Source organism: Rana temporaria, chromosome 1 (assembly GCF_905171775.1).
Source record: "Rana temporaria chromosome 1, aRanTem1.1, whole genome shotgun sequence".
NCBI lineage: Eukaryota > Metazoa > Chordata > Amphibia > Anura > Ranidae > Rana > Rana temporaria.
The window spans coordinates 346,194,251-346,216,785 of record NC_053489.1 but is presented as its reverse complement, the minus strand read 5'-3'; the positions used below and the strand labels follow the sequence as shown (position 1 = coordinate 346,216,785).

The following is a 22,535-nucleotide window of genomic DNA, read 5'->3' as shown; positions in this document are numbered from 1 at the left end:
GCCGCCGAAAAATTGCATCTAAGATCCGACGGCGTACTAAGACGTACGCCTGTCGGATCGATCCCAGATGCCGTCGTATCTTGTTTTGTAGATACAAAACAAAGATACGACGCGGGACATTTAAAATTACGCCAGCGTGTCAATAGATACGCCAGCGTAATTCTTTTGTGGATCTGCCCCGAAGTCTGCAGGAAGTCGGAAAGACACCAGTGGAAGTGTATAAAGTGGGAATATCGTTGGATGTATGGAGGTGAAGCTCTTTATGGATTTCCTTGTTGCTGTATCTGTATATATATGAGGTGAGAGTTCTGAGAGACCACACACGCTGGGGATCAGACCACTTATTCATTGTTTTGGGCTTACAGATCAACGGACGTTTTTTTTTCCATTTACACATATTTTTTATTTTTTTCACCAGATTATCTGCTTTATGTATATGGACTATTTTTTGGTGTTACACACGACTTGATTATTACACATCACTGTTATTGTTTCATTCACTTCAATTCAATAGTATTTATGCGTGTATAGATTATGCGCGAGAACCTTTATTTATTTTATTAGTACAACAACAGTGCATATTTTTAGCTCTGATTACTGTAGTAATGTCACTGGTTCCAAAAAAGGGTAAAAAATGTCTGTTAGGCATTCGATCTGTCTGCCGCAATGCCGTAGTCCTGCTAAAAATCACTGATTGCCACCATTAAAATAAATAAATAATAAAAAAGACCATAAATCTATTCCCTATTTTGTAGACGCTATAACTTTTGCGCAAACCAATCAATATACGCTTATTGGGATTTATTTTACCAAAAATATGTAGCAGAATACAAATTGGCCTAAATTGATGAATAAATTAGTTTTTTTACTTTTTTTGGGGAATAGTTTTATAACAGAAAGTAAAAAAAATATATATATTTTTTAATTGTCCCTCTTTTTTTGTTCATACCGTAACAAATAAAAACCACATAGGTGATCAAATACCACCAAAAGAAAGCTCTATTTGTGGGGGAAAAGGACATCAATTTTGTTTGAATACAGCGTCGCAAGACCAAGCAATTGTCAGTTTAAACAACGCAGTGCCATATCGCAAAAAATGGCCTGGTCATTAACCACTTCCCGACCTCCTCATGTACATTTACTTCGGCAAAATGGCACGGACAGGCACAATCACGTACCTGTACGTCCTCTGCTAGACGTGGGTGGGGGGTCCGATCGGGACCCCTAACGGTACATGCGGAGGTCGGGTCCGCTCGGGAGCGATCCGGGACGACGGCGCGGCTATTTGTTTATAGCCGCTCCGTCGCGATCGCTCCCCGGAGCTGAAGAACGGGGAGAGCCGTGTGTAAACACGGCTTCCCCGTGCTTCACTGTGTCGGCGCATCGATCGCGTCATCCCCTTTATAGGGAAGACACGATCGATGATGTCATTCCTACAGCCACACTCCCCTACACTAGTAAACACACACAAAGTAAACCCTAACTCCTACAGCGCCCCCTGTGGTTAACTCCCAAACTGCAACTGTAATTTTCACAATAAACAATGCAATTTAAATGCATTTTTTGCTGTGAAAATGACAATTGTCCCAAAAATGTGTAAAAATTGTCCAAAGTGTCCGCCATAATGTCGCAGTCACGAAAATAATTGCTGATCGCCGCCATTAGTAGTAAAAAAAAAAAATGCAAAAAAACTATCCCCTATTTTGTAAACGCTATAAATTTTGTGCAAACCAACCGATAAACGATTATTGCGATTTTTTTTACCAAAAATAGGTAGAAGAATACGTATCGGCCTAAACTGAGGGAAAAAAAAATGTTATATATGTTTTTGGGGGATATTTATTACAGCAAAAAGTAAAAAATATTGATTTTTTTTCAAAATTGTCGTTCTATTTTTGTTTATAGCGCAAAAAATAAAAAACGCAGAGGTGATCAAATACCACCAAAAGAAAGCTCTATTTGTGGGGGAAAAAGGACGCCAATTTTGTTTGGGAGCCACGTCGCACGACCGCGCAATTGTCTGTTAAAGCGACGCAGTCCCGAACTGTAAAAACCCCTTGGGTCTTTAGGCAGCAATATGGTCCGGGGGTTAAGTGGTTAAGAGGGTAAATCCTTCCCGGGCTGAAGTGGTTAACTAAGGCCAAATACTGAAAAATAAGGAAGCACTGCACTCAAAAACTATACAAAAAGACTACATAATGTTAATTTTTTTAATGAATTCCCACAACACTTATTAACCCTCAACCATTAAAAAATCTATAATTTAAAGCCACCCATGGGGTACCCTACATTCATTCTGCAACCATATGCTACTAAGCTGTCATAATATTGTATAATATTACAACCCACAATTAGCCATAAGGTACTTGTATCTTCCAAAACACTGTTTCCTCCCATTTTCCTTTATTTTTACCCACATTGTCCTCAGATATAGAGCCACCATTAATCTTCGTGTATAGTTCTGAAATAAGGTCTTTAGATATTCCTGACTTAATTAGCTGTTGAAGGTGGGGGATTTTTTGCCATCTCACTGGGTGTGTTTTGAATTGGGCTTGGAGGGCATGCCTAATCTGCAGATACATGTAGAACAGGAAAATTGGAATGGCATACTCTCTGCTTAGTTCTAAAAAAGATTTCAGTGTTGTTGGAGAAGCAAACATGACTTAGGTCTGGACTTTACAGTAAAGAGCTTTGTAGCATATCAGAATTTGCATAACAAAAGGTCTAGGACTAGGCCATCTAGTGTGGCTATAAGCTTCAAAGAGCGGAGAAGAGATGACTTGGCGTTATCTGATTGGACAGGCAAGTGTGGGTGGTCTTGGTGAGGGGGAATGATTGTTAAAAGCACACACCAAAGAGTAAGCTCTGCCTATTTTCTCTACCTTTTGGTTCCTGACACATGCTCATCATGGGAGCTCTCGGCTCCTTGCTGAACCAGCTGATTTTACAGATGTGAAAAGTATCTTTGAATTTCTCTTGTATATATATATATATTGTGATGTTTAATGTATGAAGTTGGAATATTCCTATTTCCTTGGGAATAAACGAAAGATGTTAATTTTACCAGCAGTAGTGCGTGTGTGTGTGTCTTAATAGGCGTAGACCAATGAATCCATTTATGCAATAGATAGGAAGGAATCCGTAAATATCTTTCGGGATAATAATTTAGTTTATATTTATTAGCCTTGTATATTGTAGCAGTTACTTCAAGTGTGTTGCCTTCGTATAATTGCGCCAGTCTAGTTATGCCCCGCTTTTCCCATTCCTTTAACTTTCCCATAGCTTGGATTTCTCATGGTGTTTATTCTCCCAGAGGGGAGAGTATTCCATTATCCCCTTATACACCAAGGCTAGCTTTCCTGCCCGCCATATTCTTGTAACCATCTTCAGTGTTGGATTTTTAACAGGGAAGGAATCGGCCCCCAGGTTTTCTATTATGGTGTTGTGTGGGGCCCCCATTAACATAATTTCTCCGTGGCATTTCCTCCTCGCTCTGTAATACACCCCCCAGGTGTTGTAGCTGTGGCGCTAAAAAATAGCTGCTGGGGTGTGGGACGGCCAACCATCCCTTATCTGTTGGCAGTTGTAATTTTTTCAGATTGATCCTCGCCTTACCTTTCTTCCAAATGAATTCCCTGAAAAGGTTCTCTATTTTTTTAAACCATCCTTTCCCTATCCATACTGGAGAGTTGTGGACTGGAGCACGTAAAGTAGTTGTGGCATCCAGATCATCTTAATAAGATTACTTTGTCCGGCCACCGATAGGGGAGTCGTCCCCAAATATCGACTTTTTGCTTAAACTTAACTAAGAGTGGCCTTAGATTGTTGCTAATGTATTGTTCTGGGTCTCGTGTTACCACTATCCTCAGGTAGTCCATTTACTCCAATATTTTTAATTGGGGATTCCTACACAAACGGTATTGCCTACTGGGTCCACCGGCAAAAGTGCAGACTTCTCCCAGTTTATTACTAGGCCCAAAAATCGCCCAAATGCCTCCACTGTCTGCACTGCCGTTTTTAGTGATGTTGTGGTATCCCCCAGGAAGAGCCTCGTGCATTTTTCCTCCCCTGCTTTCCTCTGGAATCCTTGTATCCCCTGTGTAGTTCTGATCGCAATTTGTAATAGCTCTATTGCCAAAGCAAAGAGAAGTGGAGACAGGGGACATCCCTGCCTTGTCCCCCTCTCTAGCCTGAACATCTTTGAGTATTCATTGTTAATTTTTATTTTTGCGCTTGGGGAGTTATAAAGTGTTTTTACCCATTTAATGAAGATGGGGCCAAACCCAAATTTCTCTAACACGTGCCAGAGGTAGTCCCACTCTAGGCTATCCAAAGTCTTAGTGGCATCCAGGGATAGAATGGCTCTACCACCTCTATTCTCAGTTGGCGTCTGTAAATTCAGATACAACCTTCTGATATTGGTGCTAGTGGATCTTTTGGGGATGAATGCGGATTGATCCGGATGTATGAGTTCCTGAATATATTTATTTATCCTAGCCGCCAGCACCCTAGCCAATATTTTAACGTCTGAGCACAACAATAATATCGGTCTATAGGATGATGTGTCTAATTGATATTTTCCCTCTTTCTGGAGCACTATAATGGTGGCCTCTGACTTCGAAGCAGGCAGCCTCCCCCCTTTCTACCGCCCAGTTCAGTACCTTCAAAAGTTCCGGGAGCAGCATCTCACCATGCTGTTTGTAAACCATCTGGTTTGGGGGACTTCTGATTGGACATCCCCACCACTGCCTGTTGCAGTTACTCCAAATTTATTGAGTCTTCTATACCTCTTCTGTTAAGTGTTTTTAATCCCCCCAGAAATCCATCCATCTGTGGCATCTCATCTTCCCTCTTTGACTTGTATAGGTCCTGATAGTATGCCACAAATGTATTTCGGATGTCTGAGAGGATATCCCACCCCTTAACGTCCTAACTGCAGGGATATTAGAGGGAGCCGAGTTGGTTTTGGCCAAAAGAGCCAGTGTATGACCTACACTCTTTGAAAGAGGCACTTGTTCTCCCCTTACCTTATAACCACCATTTTATACTCCTGCTGTTTCTCGAGCAATCTCGTTTGTTTCGTCAGGGTTGGATCCTTCACATATCATTTTTCTGCCTCCAACACCTCTTTCCTAATCTTCTCTTCAACACTGTTTCCATGTATCCATTTGTTATACTTGTATTTTTTTCATCGCACAAACTTATATGTATGGATACAATGTCCATATCTTCTCCTTTATTACTGTTATAGGATTTCATGAATATATTAAGCTCTTCTTACATCAAAGAAGATTTACTTTTTTCCATCATCCATTTACCACAATACTCTATCTGTTAATGCTTTGAACATTAGTCCATTAGGATCATCAGTTATCATTATTATCCATCCGCATGCTCACATTCATATAGGATTTAGGTACACATTGCATATTATCTCTTATTAATATTGTGCAATATCTTATTACAGGATGGCTTATATGGAATAGATTTATGATCTATAAAGCCTCTTTGTGCCTATAGCTAACTTATTTCCTATGCATCATTTTCAGCACACCGGGTGTAAATGGGCCAGTGGAGGCCCATCCATTAGGGGTGCCTGGGCGCCGCCCCCTCTATCCATGGCCGCCACATCCCAATTAATGCTCTATGATCCACTTCCGCTACCCCCTATTCATGCGTATGGCCCCTTTTAGTTTGCCCCCCCAAAAAAATACCGCCGACCGCCACTGAAATGGGCAATCCAATGTCCATGCAAATTATACACAGGCTCTAAATTCTATGCACAGCTATGACTAAGCACCAGTGAGGGTTTAAAACGCGTTAGCTACAGCTGTTCCTGCACTTCTTGTACTGTATGGACTGTCTTTTATACCAATAAAGGTGATTGCATTGTAGTGCGGCTACCTGGATTTTTTCCACTCTTAAAGATTGGTCTGCAACAAGCTGCGGTCTTCCAGCTGAGATTGTATCTATGTGCTTATGCTCCCTTATGCGAGACCTATGGGTCTGGTAATGGGCCATTCTTCTCTTTAAAATTGTACTATTATACTAATGTCTAAATATGTTTATTTTATAAACAAGAGAACTAATGTAGCTATCACATCTAAGAATTGGTAAACTGAAATATAATAAATGTTTGCTTTTTAGTTTAATACTGTTTTAAGCACTTGTTACAAATTTGAAAACAATCAATTCTTTATTTAAATGCTTGGTGATGGAATTATGATTTCAAATGTATGATAAGTGTTATCAAAAGCAATTCATTGATGTAACAGTAAATCATTTCTGGAAGGCTTTATACAGAACACTGAGTATTTTTTGACAAAACCATTTCGGAAACTTTAAAAGAGAGATGTCCACTGAAATCTCTGCTCTCGTAGCTTTCCTAGGGCATTCACGCTGCTCCTTCCCCATGTGCTTCCGATAACAAACATTTGTCCTGTTGTAACAAAAAAATAATAATATATAAAGTATATTAAATCTAGCCGACTTATATATGTGTGTGATACAATATATTATACAGTTACAATGCAGGGAACAGTTTTAGGGTAAGGCACTTCAAGCCAAGAGCTAAATCAGCACAGTTACAGTATATTGAGAAAGTTGGATTCTGTGTCATCTTAGAAAAAAAATCAACTACAATTGCATGTATAATAGCATTTATCCCAATAACTCTACCTATCTTTGCAACCACAAAGCCTTGAAATTTTAAAAAAAGTTGGCATTATAGCAACCTAAAAGAAGCACAGCTGAAATCTGCCCTTTTCCTGTACAGATGACGAGCAATACTGTACTACATAGCTTAAAGTGGTTGTAAACCCTTACATATACCCAGTGAAGTGAACCACCTCAGGTAATACACAGAGATAAAACAAATCTCCCTTAGTAGGTTTTACTTGTTTATCTGCAGTCTTCTCTTCCATTCTTCAGAATAGACAAACTGTCTGATGGGTCCCCCCTCCCTCCCTACACAAATGTATCTCATGTTTCGGGAATACTTGTCAGAAGTGAGTCATGCTGATAACAGATGAATGAAGCACCAGAGAGAATCTGCACGTAGAGCTTTGAAGAGAGATAAGTAAACACTACAGATATATGTGCTTTGCTCAGATTCCATGACTGAGGTTTACAACCACTTTAAAAAAAGAAAATTCATAGGATAGTAAAGAGGAGCTCTAGTCTGTGCAAAATAAAATTAAAAGCTGCTGACTTTAAATATATGGACACTTATGCGTCCAGGGTGCCAGAGTTGGCACCCCAAGCCAATTCCTCAATCGACTTTAGGTGCTGGCACCAGCATCATCACTAAGGGAAACTGGTAGTTTAGCCTTCAGGCTTTACAGCCAAAAATTACACACAAGAAAAAACTAGCAGGTGAGTTTAATATAGCCCTCCAGATGGCTATTGGTGGTAATTAGACAAGTCATAGGGCGCTGTTGCTCTCTATGGATCCTCTGGGTGGCAGGAGCACATCTAGACAAAAACACAAAAGAAGAGCGCATAAAGCCGCCCTAGTGTAACTCAGCTTTAATATGGTAAAGTTAAATACACTACAATGGTCAAAGCGACATTGTGTGAAGATAGATACAGCATGAGGATTCCACTGTGGCTTGACCTGAGGAAGGAGGCCATGCCTCCGACATGCATTGTCATGGCAACTGTGCAACGTCCACACTGTCTCCCCCCCGTATCCTGCTCATGTGGGTTTGTGTGTCCTCAGAGAGCAGCGTTGGCTGGATCGGGCACTTTCACATTAGCATCTGCATGTCAAGTGTGGTGGTGGATAGCCTCAGATGTGCTGTCAGGATCCAGGCAGCTAGGTTGAACGTCCCCCCACCACTGTCGGAAACTTGAGACGGTTATAGGAGTGCAGTCGCAGTGGAATCCTTATGCTGTATCTATCTTCACACAATGTGAGTTTGACCATTGTAGTGTTTTTAACTTTACAGTATATTAAAGCCGAGTCACACTAGGGTGGCTTTGCACTCTCTTGTGTTTTTTAGGCTTCACAGCCAGTTTCCTACTGCACATGTGCGAGTTGTGCTGTGCTTTCTAAATTGTCCCGCCGTCTTCTGGGACCTGTGTGCGTTCTAGAAGGCAGTGGTGGGAAGGAGGAGGGGCAGGAAATACTCAGATCACTGTGGCGATCTTACCCAGAAGTCGGAGTGGGTACCTATGAAAACCAGGTACCCACTCCACCCTTCCCCCCCAAAAGTGCCAAATGTGGCCGTGGAGGGGGGGGGGTTGGGATTCGAACAAGTGAAGCTTTCCCTTTTGGGTGGAGATACTCTTTAATTGAGGTATCTAAATGTATCCTCAAACTTTCCTCTTCACCTCTAAAACATGTCTCAGGATAGTTTTCTTTCTTTTATCTTGTTTTTTTTTCCTAGTGAGAATAGGCATCTATTACTTCCCTTGTCACTAGGTTTGTAAACTTTTTGCAGTGAAAGTGACTGGGAGCTTAACTCATATTGATGTAGGCATACCCCCAGAACATATCTCCCGTTCTCTACAAACAGTATGTGTGGGCTAACTGTTTGGAGTCAGCATTGTCTTACTAGAATGGAAATCACTGCATGAATGTGCAAAGGAACAGAGCAGAGAGAACGGAGAAGATTCTGTAGTCCAGAAAACAGGGCTGACAACGCTGCTTAGGATTTCAGAGCAAAAAAAATACATTTGTTGTCAGCCCAGGCAGAAAGTTGGGAGCACACTGGATTTCTGGCACATCAACAGGTATATTTCTGTACCTGCGACCAGTGGCGGCTGGTGAAGTTTTAGGATGGGGGGGGTGCCAGACTCCGCCCTCCTTGTTGACCACTCGCACTTCTCTTAAGCCACACCCCTTATATAATCCACCCACTCCGCCCCTGTATTCCACTAGTGTCAGGAGTATTTAGCAAGAAAAAAAATCAATGCAATTAAAAATTAAGAAATTTCTGCATTGCTTTAAACAGCTTTACAATACCATGACCTAACAGCATATGTGACAGAATCAAAGACTGCAAATATTGCAGAGTGTATGGTGGTGGGTGGTATGTGTAGGAGATGGGTGTGGAGTGTATGGCGGTACATGTAGGAGAGGGGTGCAGAGTGTATGGTACGTGTAGGAGAGGGGTAAAGAGTGTATGGCGGTGGGTGGTTCATGTAGGAGAGGGGTGCAGAGTGTATGGCGGTACATGTTACATGTAGGAGAGGGGTGCAGAGTGTATGGTGGTCGGTGGTACGTGTAGGAGAGGGGTGCAGAATGTATGGCGGTACATGTAGGAGAGGGGTGCAGAGTGTATGGCGGTACATGTAGGAGAGGGGTGCAGAGTGTATGGCGATACATGTAGGAGAGGGGTGCAGAGTGTATGGTGGTGGGTGGTACGTGTAGGAGAGAGGTGCAGAATGTATGGCGGTACATGTAGGAGAGGGGTGCAGAGTGTATGGCGGTACATGTAGGAGAGGGGTGCAGAGTGTATGGCGATACATGTAGGAGAGGGGTGCAGAGTGTATGGTGGTGGGTGGTACGTGTAGGAGAGGGGTGCAGAATGTATGGCGGTACATGTAGGAGAGGGGTGCAGAGTGTATGGCGGTACATGTAGGAGAGGGGTGCGGAGTGTATGGCGGTACATGTAGGAGAGGGGTGCGGAGTGTATGGCAGTGGTGGGAAGGAGGAGGGGCAGGAAATACTCAGATCACTGTGGCGATCTTACCCAGAAGTCAGAGTGGGTACCTATGAAAACCAGGTACCCACTCCACCCTCCCCCCCCCCAAAAGTGCCAAATGCGGCAGTGGAGGGGGGGGTGGTATTCGAACAAGTGAAGCTTTCTCTTTTGGGTGGAGATACTCTTTAATTGAGGTATCTAAATGTAGTTCTCAAAGTTCACCTTTTTAATACCTGCATTCACTTAGTAAATTAAACATTCACTTTGCTTAGTGAACAGCCTCAGCTCCTTTAGTAAATCAGCACCAACGCTCTAAACTCAATATTTGTATACCATCAAAGCATGTTTTTTTTTTGCGCTGGCTTTGAATGTGGACTAATATATCCAAACTAAATCAGCAGAAATTGACAGTGGCCGGAAGAGAAAAAGTAAATAGGAAGACGATATACTCTTTATCACTTCTGATCTATCAGAAGAACAGATAGGCAAGAATAAGGGATTTAGAAGGAAAGTTGGATGCATCTTAGATTGGCAGAACTTTGTGAATTACCTGCAATCATTTTTTTTTTAAGTAAGTCCTCATCCTCTATGTTTTAGAATTCTCTGTTAGGTTACTTTTGTGTAAAATCCAGTCTATATATCTATGCCTACCTAGGTCTTTGGTGCACATTATGCTTTCCCTTATCTATTTCAGTTTAAATTTAATTTCAAAACCAATTGAATTCACTCTCTATAAAACAGGAATACAGTTTTGTGAAAAAGTGAGAATCAAAGATAGATATATATATGAATACAATACCAGGAGTATATCCAGAGTAGTTGGGAAGAAGACCACTATTAGTTCTGTAAATAATTTTTCCTTGTTTTCTTTGAAGAAGCTCATTTTTCATGGGTATGGTTGAAGAGCGCTCTTTTCCTATAAAATCAGGTTGGTGGGTCTTGCTTTTTTCATTTCTGTTTGTAGGGGTACTTGAAGACTCTGCTATCTGTACAGGGCAGAATTAAATGCATTATGCGGGTGTTAGTCTGTTTGCTAACAAGTAACTGTACAACCTTTGAAGACATTTTACACTTTTAGATGTTTTTGTTGTTTTAACTAGGTGTAGCTACTGTATATTCCCTGTGTTCTTCTTTTATTGCCTTACCTTGTAATGTTGGGATCACAAGTTGTGGCTGCAATTTGTAGTGTCATGGCCATGTATTCATTCACCTCGATTGTCCATATTCGCTAAAGCAGCAAGCAACTTCTTGTTTCTGGGTCAAGCAGTGATCAATCCATGCCATGCTATCTTCTCTGTGTTGAATCACAAATGTGGGAGTGCTAATGTGATGAAAACACATTTCTTCCAACACTGTGATCTCTCTGTGAATGCTCTGCCTGTTTGTGGCTGTGTCAGATCTAATTACTGCACCAGTGCTAGACTGAGAGATCCAAGGATTATGGGATATGTAGAGTGTCAGTTCTCACACCACAGGCAATGGTCATTAGGGATGAGCTCCAGCGGGTTTGCATCATAAACGTGCAGAGCCCGCCAGGAAGTCCGCACAGCGCTGCGCTAATCACAGCCAGGGAGGCATTTCCCGATCTCTGCAGCCGAGGGTCAGGTGCATTTGTATGGCTATCCTGTATATGTGTTGGGTCCTATGTTAATGTGCCCATTACAAAGTAATGGGCACAAACTCTATAGAGCAAGTGCCGTCAATGCTCATCAAAACATGCATGATTGCTCAATAAAAAGCATATGGTACACTTTGACAAGGTTCTTAAAGTTTTTAAGGGGCGTAGAGCCATGCAAAGCAAACAACGAAAAAATAATATAGTGTATACAATTGTAACATAAGTCATATTGTGATTCAATGTTATTAAAAAGAACCTTTCCTTTTCAATCTGCAGCTCTGTAATTTTCTTAAAATGCAATGCAATATGGCTACCTGGAGGTGTTCTGTAAACAGAATGGCCCAGATTCTCGTAGACCGGCGTATCTCCTGCGGCGGCGTAACGTATCCGATATACGTTACGCCGCCGCAACTTACACGGGCAAGTTCTGTATTCTCAAAGCACTTGCTCCGTAAGTTGCGGCGGCGTAGCCTAAATCACCCCGCAAACGACATAACTTTTAAAAATGTAAACGCGGGAATGACGGCCATACTTAACATTGGCTGCGCCTCATATAGCAGGGACAACTATACGCCGGGAAAAGCCTAACGTAAACGTCGTAACTTTACTGCGTCGGCCGCGCGTACGTTCGAGAATGCGTGTATCTAGCTAATTTGCATACTCGGCGCGGAAATCGACGGAAGCGCCACCTAGCGGGCAACAAAAAAAATTGCAATTAAGATCCGACGGCGTAAGAGACTTACGCCTGTCGGATCTAATGGATATCTATGCGTAACTGATTCTGAGAATCAGTCGCATAGATACGACGGGCCAGATTAGGACTTACGACGGCGTACATGGCGCTGCGCTGTCATAAGTCCTTTGAGAATCTGGGCCAATGTGAACGGAATGCTCCCTAGAAACATAATTTCCTGCTTGTGTGATTGGCTCATTAATTTTCCCAGAAGTTTATACTAAGATACGAGTCAGATTTCTGGCATCCCCTGGAACAAAATTTTTATTTTTGAATGTTTTTTTCTCAACAAAAGTGCAGTTACATTTTAAAGAGGAGTTCCACCCAAAAATGGAACTTCCTCTTAACCCACTCCTCTCCCCCTTACATGCCACATTTGGCATGTATTTTTTTGGGGGGGGGAGTGGGGGCTTCAGGAGAAGGGGACTTCCTGTCCCACTTCCTCCTTCCGCCGAGGGGCTGAAATGGCGATTAAGCTTAATCACCTTTTGGCAGCCCCTCCCTGTAGGCGATCGCCTAGGACACGTCAGGTCCTAGGCGATCGCCTGTCCAATCAAACAGCGCAGCGCCGAGCCGAGCTGCTCGTGCATGCACAGTGGGTACCCGGCCGTGAAGCCAAAAGCTGTCACGGCCGGGTGCCCACAGTTGAAATAAAGACGCCGGCCGGGGAGGGGGGGAGAGGAGCGAAGCCCCAGCCGGCGCGTCGCTGGAACGTGGAGAAGGTAAGTGTCAGTTTATTAAAAGCCAGCAGCTACACTTTTTGTAGCTGCTGACTTTTAATAAACTTAAAAAATGGGTGGAAAACCCATTTAAGTATGATTGTTTTCCTTTAACTTGTTATACTTTGACCATTTTATAGCAAGACACATTGGTACTTAGGACTTACAATGTACAGCGCTAACACCTGTCTTTCACTGGTAGGAAAGACTTTTTTGTAGCCATACCATAAAATTTGCATTATTAGTAACAACAAATAACATAATAGATCACAAACCTGGCTAGCTCTTTTGATACATCTTGCTGCCTGTTTTGGCGTTTCCAAACTGTTTTGTAATGAGACACATCTTCTTGTTTCCAAAGGCATCGATTTAGCTGGATTGGTCAGTTCATATTTTATTTCCTCAATTGCATTTATGGCTGATGATGTTTTAGGGTCACCATCAAGAGTATGGTTCCTTCGGATAATATGATACTTTCCACTAGCTGGGTGGAAATATCCTAGATTGGAGATCAAGAAATCATGCAACGTATGAGTTTAAGTTGTACAGTGTTACTACTTATAATGGGCAAATTAGCCTGTGATCCTGTGTACAGGCTATGCACACCAACTATTTAATTATACTGTACAAACAGTGAAAAACACTTTAAAACAGGGGTACCCAATTGGTGGCCACATGTGTCACGCAGAGCCCTCTGATGTGGCCCGTGACCTCCTTCTCTGGAATGGCGGGTCGGCAATACCAGATCGCGGGTTGCCGACTGGCCATCCCAGAGCATTAGTGTCGTGAATGGAGCCGGCATGTAGAGGAAGAAAGCGGCTGCAGAGCAATGCCGCATAAGCTGATGCTTCCTGTATAGCGCCGCCTCCTGTCTCAGGCGGAGTGTTACCAAATGCACTCTGCCTTGGACAGCAACAACCTACGATACCTGAATGGAATGTTATTAAAGGTAAGTTTATTACTAAAATGACAGTGTAAATATGGGCATATATGTTCTGCAGTGGTTACTTGGCTGCACCTGCAGGTTACCTGCATTGAGCCATAGACTTCTGTTATTACCTACAAGTTTGGTGCCCTTTCTGAATGCAGGAGTTTTGCTGCACTTTCAGAAAGTGCACCACACCTGCAGGATATAATAGAGGTATGGCAAAGTGTAGCTAGCCTGCAGGAAAGCCACAGGTGCACTGCGCTGCACCCACGGTGCAGGTAAACCGCAGCAAAGTGGCGGCCCGTCCATTAGGGGCGCCCAGGCTCTACCCCCTCTCTCCACGCCACCCCCCTATATGCAATAGATAGATTCATGCATATCCTATCCATGTATCTGGCCCCTTTCAGGACACCAGGCGTGACTGAACATTCACTGTTGAAACACTAATCCTCAATCCGGCCAAGCAGAAGCAGGTGTGAGAGCCTTTTTTAAGACTCCCGATTGGCCACTGAGGAGGAGGAGGGAGGAAAGCTGTGGCCGCCGTCGCTTTTTTTTATACTTGTTAAGAATGCTGAAGGAGTTTAATGCTCATTACTGAATTACCAAATTTTTTACAAATTAACTTTCCTTTACTTTTTTCAGGGCTAGACTACATGAAAACTGCAGAATGTACTACAGCATGCAGGGTCATATAGTAATACAAGCACTCATGACTTCAGACACATTTACCGTATTTATCGCGGTATAACGCGCTCCCGCGTATACCGCGCACCCCCAAAGTGACCCCCAAACCTGTGGAAAAAAAGTTATTTTTGTACTTACAGTTTTGGTGTCTTGCACGGCGTCCATCGGCGGCCTCGTCGGGTCCGGCGTCCTTCTGCGGCTTCGGGTGTCCTCTTCGGCGGGTCCGGCGTCCTTCTGCGTCGTCGGGTGTCCTTCTGTGGCGGGTCCGGTGTCCTCTTCGGCGGGTCCGGTGTCCTCGCGGCGTCCTCGCTCGTTTCCCGCGCCGAGTTTTGAATACTGCGCCAGCATATGCCGAGCACAGTACACTCGGGCAGGCTCGGGCAGGCTCGGGAACCGTCGCGCTCACGTCCTGTACGTCCAGGACGTGACCGCGGAAGAAGCCGAGACTGGCCGAGCCTGCCCGAGTGTACTGCGCTCGGTATATGCGAGCGCAGTATTCAAAACTCGGCGCGGGAAGCGGCTATCGGCGTATATCGCGCACCCACGATTTTGCCCTGATTTTCAGGGCAAAAAAGTGCGCGATATACGCCGATAAATACGGTATGTGGATCCCAGATATAACAGCATAACTGTGCTATTGGGTAGATTACCATGAAACTCAACAAATAAACAAATGTTCCTGTTTTGTAAGTTCATAGACTAAAAGGGACAGTTTACATTTACATTTATCTGTAGACCTACTGGAAAAGAAAATAAGATACATTTTTTAAGAAATGTTATATTTAAGTTTAAATACAGCTGTACCATTTTTATTATTCCAGTTTTCAGCATTTTCTCTTGGTATGTTAGTAATTACTCCCCCGAGGTGTAAATCAGAGGATGATCTGTAGTTTTCTCTCCATGCAGACACGGGAAGCTCTGAAGATCTTCGGAGGCCTGGTTCATAGTCACTAGACTGCAGAGTTGCATTGCCATATATGTTACCCCTATCGCTTCGCAGTTTTGAAGTATAACCTATGTAACTAAAAAAAATTACGTTGATAAAATCTGTTTTTGCTTGGTATGTTATTTATAAAGTTCTATACAAGGTCTAAGTATGCCTTAGTCAAAAACATTTGCTGCAACCGAACCCTCCCCGCCCCAGCACTGCCTGCTTCCCTTCTTGTCACTCAGTTTGGAAAGTGGGGGATGGGGGCTGGTAAATAAAATTCCTTTTCTCAATAAACTTGAACACTACAGATTCAAGTCAATGGGGAAGTGACGCGTTTCGCTCTATGAATAAGCACTGAAGCACAGTGCGAAACGCGTCAGTTTTTGTTCTAATTTTTGCTGTGGCATGTAATTTTTGTCACCAGTTTTATTAAAAGGAACGTTTTTGGAGTGCGGCTGTCTCAGCTTTTTTTTCTCTTCAACTTTGAATATCATTGCATTGCCGGTACCCATGGTTTGGATCCAGTGAGACAAGTTCTCTGGTTCATCTGAGCGGTTATCTTTCTTTTCATCTCACAATGGGCAAGTGCAGCAAATGCTCCACAACTGGCAGACCTACTACTTACCTATGGGAAACACTGCGAGGCAGTGCCGATGGAGCATACACACGGCCAGGATTCCCGGCCAAAGCTCCATGGCAGTTTTCCTGCCGGGTTCTTGGCTTTCCCCTCGGTTTTCTCGGTGGACTTTTTACCGCCGAGAAAACCGAGCGTGTGTACAGGGCTTCAATGCCTAAGCACAATTTTGTAACTTTGACATGTGTTAGTAAAACTGTACAAAACTACTTTGTGCATCCAGGTGGATTATAGCTTGTTTTATTTTTTTTGACAAATTGGGCTTTCATTTGGTTGTAAATGGTAATAGATATCTCAAAAAAAAACAAAAAAAATTATCTAAGAGAAACTGGACTAAAATAGTAAAAAAAAAAAACATTTTATTTCTTTCATAACCTACCACCAAAGAACAACCCAAAATAAATTCTCCTGCTCCTGATGATTGCAGTGATACCACATATGTGTATTTTAGTATATTTAGTTTGTTCCCGTAGTACAGCCCAGAAACAATAAAATGTTGATTTGTCTGCCGCACGGTTGTAGTCTAGCTAAAAATCGCAGATCGCTGCCATTACCAGTAAAAACAATAAAAATAAAATAAAAGTCCCTAAATCTATCCCCTATTTTTTAGGCGTTATAACTTTTGTGCAAACGAATCAATATACACTTATTGAGATTTTCTTTTTTACCAAAAATATGTAGAAGAATACATATACTAAACTGATGAATAGTTAATTAAAAAAAAATTGGGGGGATGTGTATTATAGTAGAAAGTAAAACAGTTATGTTTATTTTTTTCAAAACTGACACTTTTTAAAATAAAAAATAAAAACCGCAGAGTTGATCAAACACCACCAAAATAAAGCTCTATTTGTGGGGAAAAAGGGACATCAATTTTTTTTCGGTACAAGGTCGCACGACCACGCAATTGTAAGTTAAAGCAACATAGTGCCATATCGTTAAGCGGGTAAAACCTTTTGGGAATGAAGTGGTTAAAAGAAAAAAAATCCTGTCCAAAAAATACTGACCCTGATCATTGACCCTGACCCCAGTTCAAACACTAAGGCCCCTTTCACACCGGGGCAGTGGAGGTGTCATCGGTAAAGCACCGATATTTTTAGCAGCACTTTACTGTCATTTTAGCGGCGCTATTCGGCCGCTAGTGGGGCGCTTTTAACACCCGTTGGTTGTCGAAAAAGGGTTAAACCCACCCGCAAAGCGCTGCTGCAGCGGTGCTTTGCCAATGGTTCAGCGGCGCTGCCCATTGATTTTAATGGGCAGGGGCGCTTTAGGAGTGGTGTATTCACCGCTCCTACAGCGCCTCAAAGATGCTGCTAGCAGGACTTTTTTTACTGTCCTATTAGCGCACTGCTCCAGTGTAAAAGCCCTCGGGCTTTCACACAGGAGTGAAAGTAGCCGCGTTTTCAGGGCGCTTTGCAGGTGCTATTTTTAGTGCTATAGTGCCTGCAAAGCGCCTCAGTTTGAAAGGGGTCTAACCTTGGCGCTGACCTAGATCACACCTTGATCTAGGTTGTTTTTTTTTTATTATTATTTTTGTTTTGTTTTTTCTACACAAACTTTTTTTTCTATCTTTTTTTCTATCTCTATCAGAGAAAGATACAATGGGCGAGATTCACAAAGAGATACGACGGTGTATCTACAGATACACCATCGTATCTCTGACGTAAACTGGTCCTATCTATGCGCCTGATTCATAGAATCAGATACGCATAGATAGGGCTAGATCCGACAGTGTTACACTGTGTTACACTGTCGGATCTTTTTTTAAATTTAAAAATGGCGCCGGGGGCGTTCCCGCTGATTTACGATAAATAATATGTAAATCAGCGAGATACGCAAATTCACTAACGTACGCGGACCCGTCGCATTGTTTTTACGTCGTTTCCGTAGCGGTTTTCCGTCGTATACTTACCCTTTCTTTTATCAGGCGCAGCCAATGTTAAGTATAGCCGGCGTTCCCGCGTCGAATTTGAATTTTCCTACGTCGTTTGCGTACGCCGATTCACGAACACGCGCGTCGCAAGTCCCGCTCACGTCGCAACCACTGACGTCCTAGTGACGTCAGTGGGAGCAATGCACGCCGGGAAATTCCCCGGACGACGCATGCGCATTTAAATCGGTGCGGGAACGCGCCTGATTTAAATATGACACTCCCCTAGCCGCGGAATTTGAATTCCGCTGGGGGATTTAGTATCCGCCGTCGCAAGTTTGGAAGTAAGTGGTTTGTGAATTAGCCACTTGCCTCCTAAACTTGCGGGAGCGGATCTTAATTCACGTAGATCGAGCGGATCTATAGATTCGCTGAGCTACGTGAATCTGGCCCATAGTATCTGTCTCATCCATTCACAGATACAGGGGCGGGCTTTACAGTGACTGATCACTGTGATAGCCAATCAGAGGCTATCACAGCGATCAGATGACCCTGAATCTGACGTTCCGGGTCTGAAACGTTAGACCGGGGCCCAGGGGTCTCGGTGAGAGAAAAAAGCCCAGTCAAGTTGGGCCACATATTTGCGTACAGTCAGCGTGAAGGGGTTAAAACAGGAGGTGAAAAGGTGTCAGTAGCTTTTGGAGCATGATCCAAATGCGGACTTCAGAGGCAAGGGAGATTTAGACACATGTCTAAATCTGCTCTTAAGTAGAATAAAAAAAAAAAATGAAGGGGTCATTCACACGGGTTCTATGACCCACACAATGTGAATGAGCGGTGTGTTTGTCCGGTTGAGGTGGTCTATTACTCTATGAGGATGCAGCGGCTGTATTAGTATAGCCTTAGGTCCTGATTTGACAGATGTAAGTGATTGGCCCTGAATGCACACTGTCTGTGTTTAGGCCGTACACATGCATCCACACACCTGTCAAATTAGGACCTGCGGCTGTGTATATACAGCTGCTACGTCCCCATAGCATAACATAGGCTGCCTGCACACAGATCCAGCCAGATAAAAATCAAAACAAAAAACACTGATTTACATTGTACGGGCCACATGGCCAACGTGAATGAGTCCCAAGACGTCATTCACACACAGAGCTTTATTTATTTCCTTTTTATCGTTTAGATTTATCAGGGATTTTGTCATTCATCGTCATTTTGATATTTCGGGGGGAGTTGCCCTGTCAGCAGGGGCGGACTGACAACTCATGGGGCACCCGGGCAATAGAAGACTATGGGGCCCCTGGGCTTACAGATGGCCACCACGCCAGGAGGCAGTGCAGAGGCGGGGCAGCTAAAATCTCGGGATTTTCACATCAGAAGCATGTTGGTTTCAGACATATCAGGGATAGATGTAAACAAAACATAGATTTTTACATACTGTCCCTGGTTTTACTGAGCCTGGCAACCCTGATGGGGCCCCCTACCTCGGGCAGTGCCCGAGTGACTCAATGGTCAGTCCGCCCCTGTCTGTGAGGTAGGCTGTATGGGACCCCATTATTTTTAACAGCAAACCTGTCTGGCTGCTCAATCTACGGAGTCCCAGCTACTATTCTCTTGCTGCTTGGTAAGGTCAGATGATAGAAGAGCTCTGATGGAGAATGTGGGAGGCTGTGATGAGGGGACACTTGTGACGACACTCTAATGAGGGGGACATTGATGAGTGGGAAGCAATGAGGGGGACACTGGTGATGGGGCTCTGATGAAGGGGAACATTGATGAGGAGGACTTTGATGAGGGGACTCTAATGGGGGGAGAACTCTGATGGGGAGGCTTGGATAGGGTGATCTGATGAGAGGGCTCTGATGGGGTGGACTCTCATGGGGTGGACTCTCATGGGGGTGATGGTAAGACTTTGGAGACTTTATAACACTGTAAGGCCCCTTTCACATTGAGGAGTTTTTCAGGCGGTAAAGCGCTAAAAATAGCGCTGCTATCCCGCCTGAAAAACTCCTTCACTGCAGACTCAATGTGAAAGCCCGAGGGCTTTCACACTGAGGTGATGCGCTGGCGGGAGACAAAAAAATCTCCTGTTAGCAGCATCTTTGGAGCGGTGAGAGGAGCGGCATGTATACCGCTCCTTCCCATTGAAAACAATGGGAAACCGCGGCAATACTGCCCGCAATGCGCCTCAATAGAGTCGCATTGCGGGCGGTATTAACCCTTTATCGGCCACTAGCAGGGGTTAATACCGCACCGCTAGCGGCCGATTCCCGCGGCAATCTCGGCGGTATAGCGCCGCTATTTTTAGCGGCGATATACCGCCACCGTGGCTACAGGTCCAATGTGAAAGGGGCCTAAGTGTATTCAGAGAAGCCTCCACCTAAAAACTGTTCACCGACCACCTGCATCAGCTCACCCCCCACAGCTATTACTTTTTGCATAACTCCCAACTTTTTGAGATGGGAATGAGGGACACCTATCAGCAAAAGTATGCAGGCATAGGATACACCCCTTGCCACGCCCCTTAAAGGAGAATTGTACAAAAAAACAAGATTGGTTAAACCCACATTCGCTTTTTTTTACCACTATTATTCTTTTACAATTTAGAAATCAAATGAAAGGTTTAGCACTGGGAAACACATTTTGATAGATAAAAAGTACATTTTATATACAACTATATAGCTCAGAACAAAATGAGGGACAAATGAGGAGGAAAGAGGGACTTTGCTCCAAATCAGGGACAGTCCCTCCAAATCCGGGACAGTTGGGAGCCATGCTTTTTGTACCATCTCCCCCTTCCTTTTTGATTGTAATCTCCATGAGCAGGTCATGCCTAATGCCTCTGTATTGTACTGTATTATAACTGTACTGTCTCTCTTCATATTGTACAAACTGTTGGCTCTATATAAATCCTGAATAATAATAATAATAATAATAATAATAATAACAATAAATGAATAGTAGTTCCAAATTGCCCCCTTTAAATATCAATATATAAGAGAGAGGAAATAAAAATGCTGTATGCATGTAGAGAGGCACTTACCCTGGTATATATCTGGGGTCATAACTATAAAACATTGACGCAGGTAGCTGTGGTAAAATTACAGGCATTTTCCCAGTCAGTGCTGACACAGACACAGCTTGCTATGCACCGTGGATGGATTCTGCCTGGTAACAGTAACCGCAGACACAAAGCTATTTGTTATCACAACCAGATACTCTAATAACCCGTTTCTTTACAGCATTTGAAATTGTGCTTTTGAGTACCAAATAATTCATAACATTCAATTAGCAGCTATAATTAATTTAAAATGTTTCAGATTTAATTGTATAATATTCAATTACTCGTTTCTTCTTACAACAAAATAGCCTGAAATAAACATGAAAGTACTGCCAATTATAGCTGCAGCAACATGATAGTATTTTTATACACTGCTATAATTTGTGTCTGAACAAGATTTAGACGTTCCTCTGTTTATTCTATGTGTTTGGAGTTGCCATAGATACTGGATTTTACAGGCAAATATGCATAATCACTGCCCCCTAGTGGCATAGGACTGTATATACATTTATATTTTGCTGTCTTTTTACTCTTCTGATATAGGGCTCTTTACAGGCTGGGGTGGTAAAAACCAGGGCTGTGGAGTCGGTAGATAAATGTTCCGACTCCGACTCCGACTCCTCAGTTTTATGTACTTCCGACTCCGACTCCGACTCCTCTGTATTAATATGCGAATGTATTTTACACATTCCTTGAGGGAAAGAAACGCAACCTACCACAGGACTACTGGCTGGGAAGCCAACAGTCTACTGTATTGCACAGTTTAAAGGGGAGTTCCACCCACAATTTCACTTTTTAAATATAAATACCCCTGTAATACACAAGCTTAATGTATTCTAGTAAAGTTAGTCTGTAAACTAAGGTCCATTTTGTTAGGTTGTTACAGCATTTAGATAGTTTATAATCTAGAAATAGACCGTGGCCATCTTAAGTGTGGACATCATGAAGCCAGACTGTATGACTTCCTGGATTTCAGCTTTGCATATCTCGCACATGCTCAGTGCACAAGCAATGTAATAGGTTTCAGTCAGGTTTGCAAGGACTACTGGGAAACATGATGCCTATCCCAGAAACCCTTGCAAATAGCCTAGGCAAATAAGGAGGAGGAAGTAATGAAGGACTACAAAATAAAGGTATTTACAAGCAACAAAATAAATAAAAATAGTCCATTCTGAACACTATGAGATTAGAGCATGCAGCACAGACAAACATAAAAAAATGGGTGGAACTCCACTTTAAGCAAAAGACAAACACAATGAAAACAAATCTGCTGCTGAAGATAGGGCAGTGGGAGGATCCAGGAAGGGGCATTTATTCTAAAACATGATTTTCCTATAAGAATCCCATAGTCATGTTTAAAGTTTAAGCTAAAAATCGGAGTTTACAAGTTTTTATAGCCTTAGCTAAATGACAGCAGTTTTTCCAATGGTTTACAGCTTCAGTCTTGAACTATTGGCCCTCCATTCCCTTCACTTATACAAGTGTCTCACTCTCTAGTCCTGCAAAAAACATATTTATTTAATCCCTTATCAGTGAGAGGCTAGGTTACCCATGGGCGCTGCGTTCCCTGTAACAGCAGAACACAACACTATGGAAAGTATAAGTATTGCCGCTCCTAATTGTGCGGTGCGTGCCATATAGTAAAGCACATGAAAAGCATGCTTCTTCACGGTCACTTAACGTGTTCGTTTTGCGGTTACG

General features: G+C 43.0%; 1 protein-coding gene across 2 annotated transcripts; it reads right to left on the bottom strand.

Annotated features, from left to right (window-relative positions):
• Nucleotides 1-6,173: 6,173 nt before the first annotated feature.
• LOC120947028 lies at nt 6,174-20,943 on the bottom strand. 2 transcript variants are annotated; one of them, XM_040361962.1, is made up of 5 exons: nt 20,817-20,943; nt 15,137-15,354; nt 12,996-13,219; nt 10,450-10,636; nt 6,174-6,439 (listed from the first exon to the last, which is right to left on the bottom strand). In XM_040361962.1, exons 1-5 carry the CDS (start codon nt 20,882-20,884, stop codon nt 6,342-6,344), a joined length of 795 nt encoding a protein of 264 aa, XP_040217896.1. In that variant the 5' UTR covers nt 20,885-20,943; the 3' UTR covers nt 6,174-6,341. The 2 variants fall into 2 exon arrangements, with proteins under 2 accessions (XP_040217896.1, XP_040217903.1); XM_040361969.1 differs by lacking the exon at nt 15,137-15,354.
• Nucleotides 20,944-22,535: the final 1,592 nt, after the last annotated feature.

Coding starts and splice junctions, on each gene's coding strand:
- LOC120947028 (XM_040361962.1), bottom strand. CDS start 20,884: ATGCCTGTAATTTTACCACAGCTACCTGCGTCAATGTTTTATAGTTAT. Junction 15,355..20,816: donor GACCCCAGATATATACCAGG/GTAAGTGCCTCT, acceptor AATTTTTTTTAG/TTACATAGGTTATACTTCAA. Junction 6,440..10,449: donor CTACTCTGGATATACTCCTG/GTATTGTATTCA, acceptor TTGTTACAACAG/GACAAATGTTTGTTATCGGA.